At 38.5% G+C, this 2,232-nt stretch overlaps 1 protein-coding gene across 1 annotated transcript; it reads left to right on the top strand.

Annotated features, from left to right (window-relative positions):
* The first annotated feature begins 791 nt into the window (after window positions 1-791).
* Window positions 792-1,718, top strand: LOC115525626 (olfactory receptor 4C46-like). Its single transcript, XM_030332878.1, has one exon. It carries the CDS (start codon window positions 792-794, stop codon window positions 1,716-1,718), a length of 927 nt encoding a protein of 308 aa, XP_030188738.1.
* Window positions 1,719-2,232: the final 514 nt, after the last annotated feature.

Here is a 2,232-nt window from a genome sequence, read left to right as displayed (position 1 = left end):
TGTTACCAATATTAAGTAGGATCATATGTACAGAGCACTTGTTACAATGCCACGAACATAGAAATCAGTTATTGAGGTATATAAAAATTGTTAGCAATTGTAATGTTATTGTATTTAGACAACAAGCATTATGAATTATATTTATAGCAGCTTTGGTATACTCTCTTTACATACCCACCACCAATGCCCTGTTCCTCCTATGTCAACTGTTATAAATAATCTCCTAACTGGGCTTTCTGTCTCTGGCTTCTGTCTCCTTACTGAACCTCACCCCACCTCATCCAAGGCACAGTAAGATTTTTACTAAAATCATATCCCTTATTCCCCCTTCCTCAAATTCCTCTCCATTTTTCCACTTGTATTTTCAATTTGTGCCAATGGTTCCCCATTTCCTAAGAATAAAGGGAAAGTTTTTTTAACTTTGCATTCATAGACTTTACATCATGTTCCATCTCCCTTTTCTTACTTAGCTGCCACTATGTGTATGATGCACTATTTTCTGTCAGGCTTTGTCATCTCAGGTGATTATGTGCACAAATATGGTCTTCTACCTATTTGTTTACAAAAGTTTCTCATGTCTACATGCAACAGAATCTTCACCCCGGAGATAATGTAAGTAATATTCAAGAACTCAGAACTTATTTTCTATCTCAACAAACCTCATGAGAATTCATGACTTAGTAGAATCTAGGAATTTATTATTTACTACACGAAGAAGTTTAAATAATTCAAGGTTGCACTAATCACAAAAGATTTTTGTCAGGTAATGTAATGAAACATAATATGAAAAAATGGAGAAGAACAATGTGACAGAGTTTGTTCTACTGGGGCTCACAGAGAATCCAAAGATGCAGAAAGTCATATTTGTTGTGTTTTTGGCCATCTACATCGTCTCTATGGTAGGAAACGTGCTCACTCTGGTCACTATCACTGCCAGCCCATTATTGGGGTCCCCCATGTACTTTTTCTTGGCCTATCTCTCCTTCATTGATGCCTGCTATTCCTCGGTCAATAACCCCAAATTGATCGTAGATTCACTCCGTGAAAAGAAGACCACCCTATTCAATGCATGTATGACTCAAATCTTTGGGGAACACTTCTTTGGAGGTGCTGATGTCATCCTGCTTACGGTGATGGCCTATGACCGCTATGTGGCCATCTGCAAGCCATTGCACTACATGACCATCATGAATCGGCGGGTATGTGGCCTGCTAATGGGAGTGGTGTGGGTGGGAGGCTTTCTTCATGCAACCATACAGATCCTCTTTATCATCCCATTACCCTTCTGTGGCCCTAACGTCATAGACCACTTTATGTGTGATCTGAACCCTTTGCTCAAACTTGCCTGCACTGATACACACACTCTAGGGCTCTTCGTCGCTGCCAACAGTGGTTTCATCTGTGTCTTAAACTTCCTCCTCTTGATGGTCTCCTATGTGGTCATTCTGCGCTCGCTAAAGAACCACAGCTTGGAGGCAAGGCGCAAAGCCCTCTCCACCTGTGTGTCTCACATCACAGCGGTTGTCTTTTTCTTTGTGCCCTGCATATTTGAGTACATGAGACCCGCAGCTACTTTATCTATCGATAAAGCAGTGGCAGTGTTCTACACTATGATAACTCCCATGTTAAATCCTCTAATCTATACCTTGAGAAATGACCAGATGAAAAATGCCATTAGGAAATTGTGTAGTAGGAAAGCTATTTCAGGGGACAAATAAATATGCCTGGACGCCCACATTGATTTCACCAAGGCAAGCATCAAAAGCACATTTTGGATGATCTCAGCAAGAATACTTACCAAATAAAGAAAAAATAAACCACTATGAATTATAAATACTGCACTTAGTGGAGCAAAAATGTGTACAAGATTAATAAAGCATAAACATGGACTGTACTACAAACTATATATATATATATTCTTTATGTATAAAATCCTATATATTTTATTAGTAATTCTCTCATTTTTATACATCGGGGTTGACAGTAATATGTTGTGTATAAAATTATGGCAAAAAAATACCATGGGGTGGTAAAAGCAAAGGGCCATTTAACCTCTAAGGGGTAACAAAGATACCTCATGTTTCCAATTTCCTTGCAGATTTCAGAGCCATTTTGAATTGCTCATGCCACCCACTATAGACTTCTAACCCATCAGAAAGAGCAATGACTTGAATAACTGAATATTTTATTATTTGACAGGAATTTCTATTTATTAAATAAAGTCACTCTCCT

The sequence above is a fragment of the Lynx canadensis genome, chromosome D1 (genome assembly GCF_007474595.2).
Source record: "Lynx canadensis isolate LIC74 chromosome D1, mLynCan4.pri.v2, whole genome shotgun sequence".
NCBI lineage: Eukaryota > Metazoa > Chordata > Mammalia > Carnivora > Felidae > Lynx > Lynx canadensis.
Note: the sequence above shows the minus strand (reverse complement) of the source record. Positions and strands in the feature narration are given on the sequence as shown.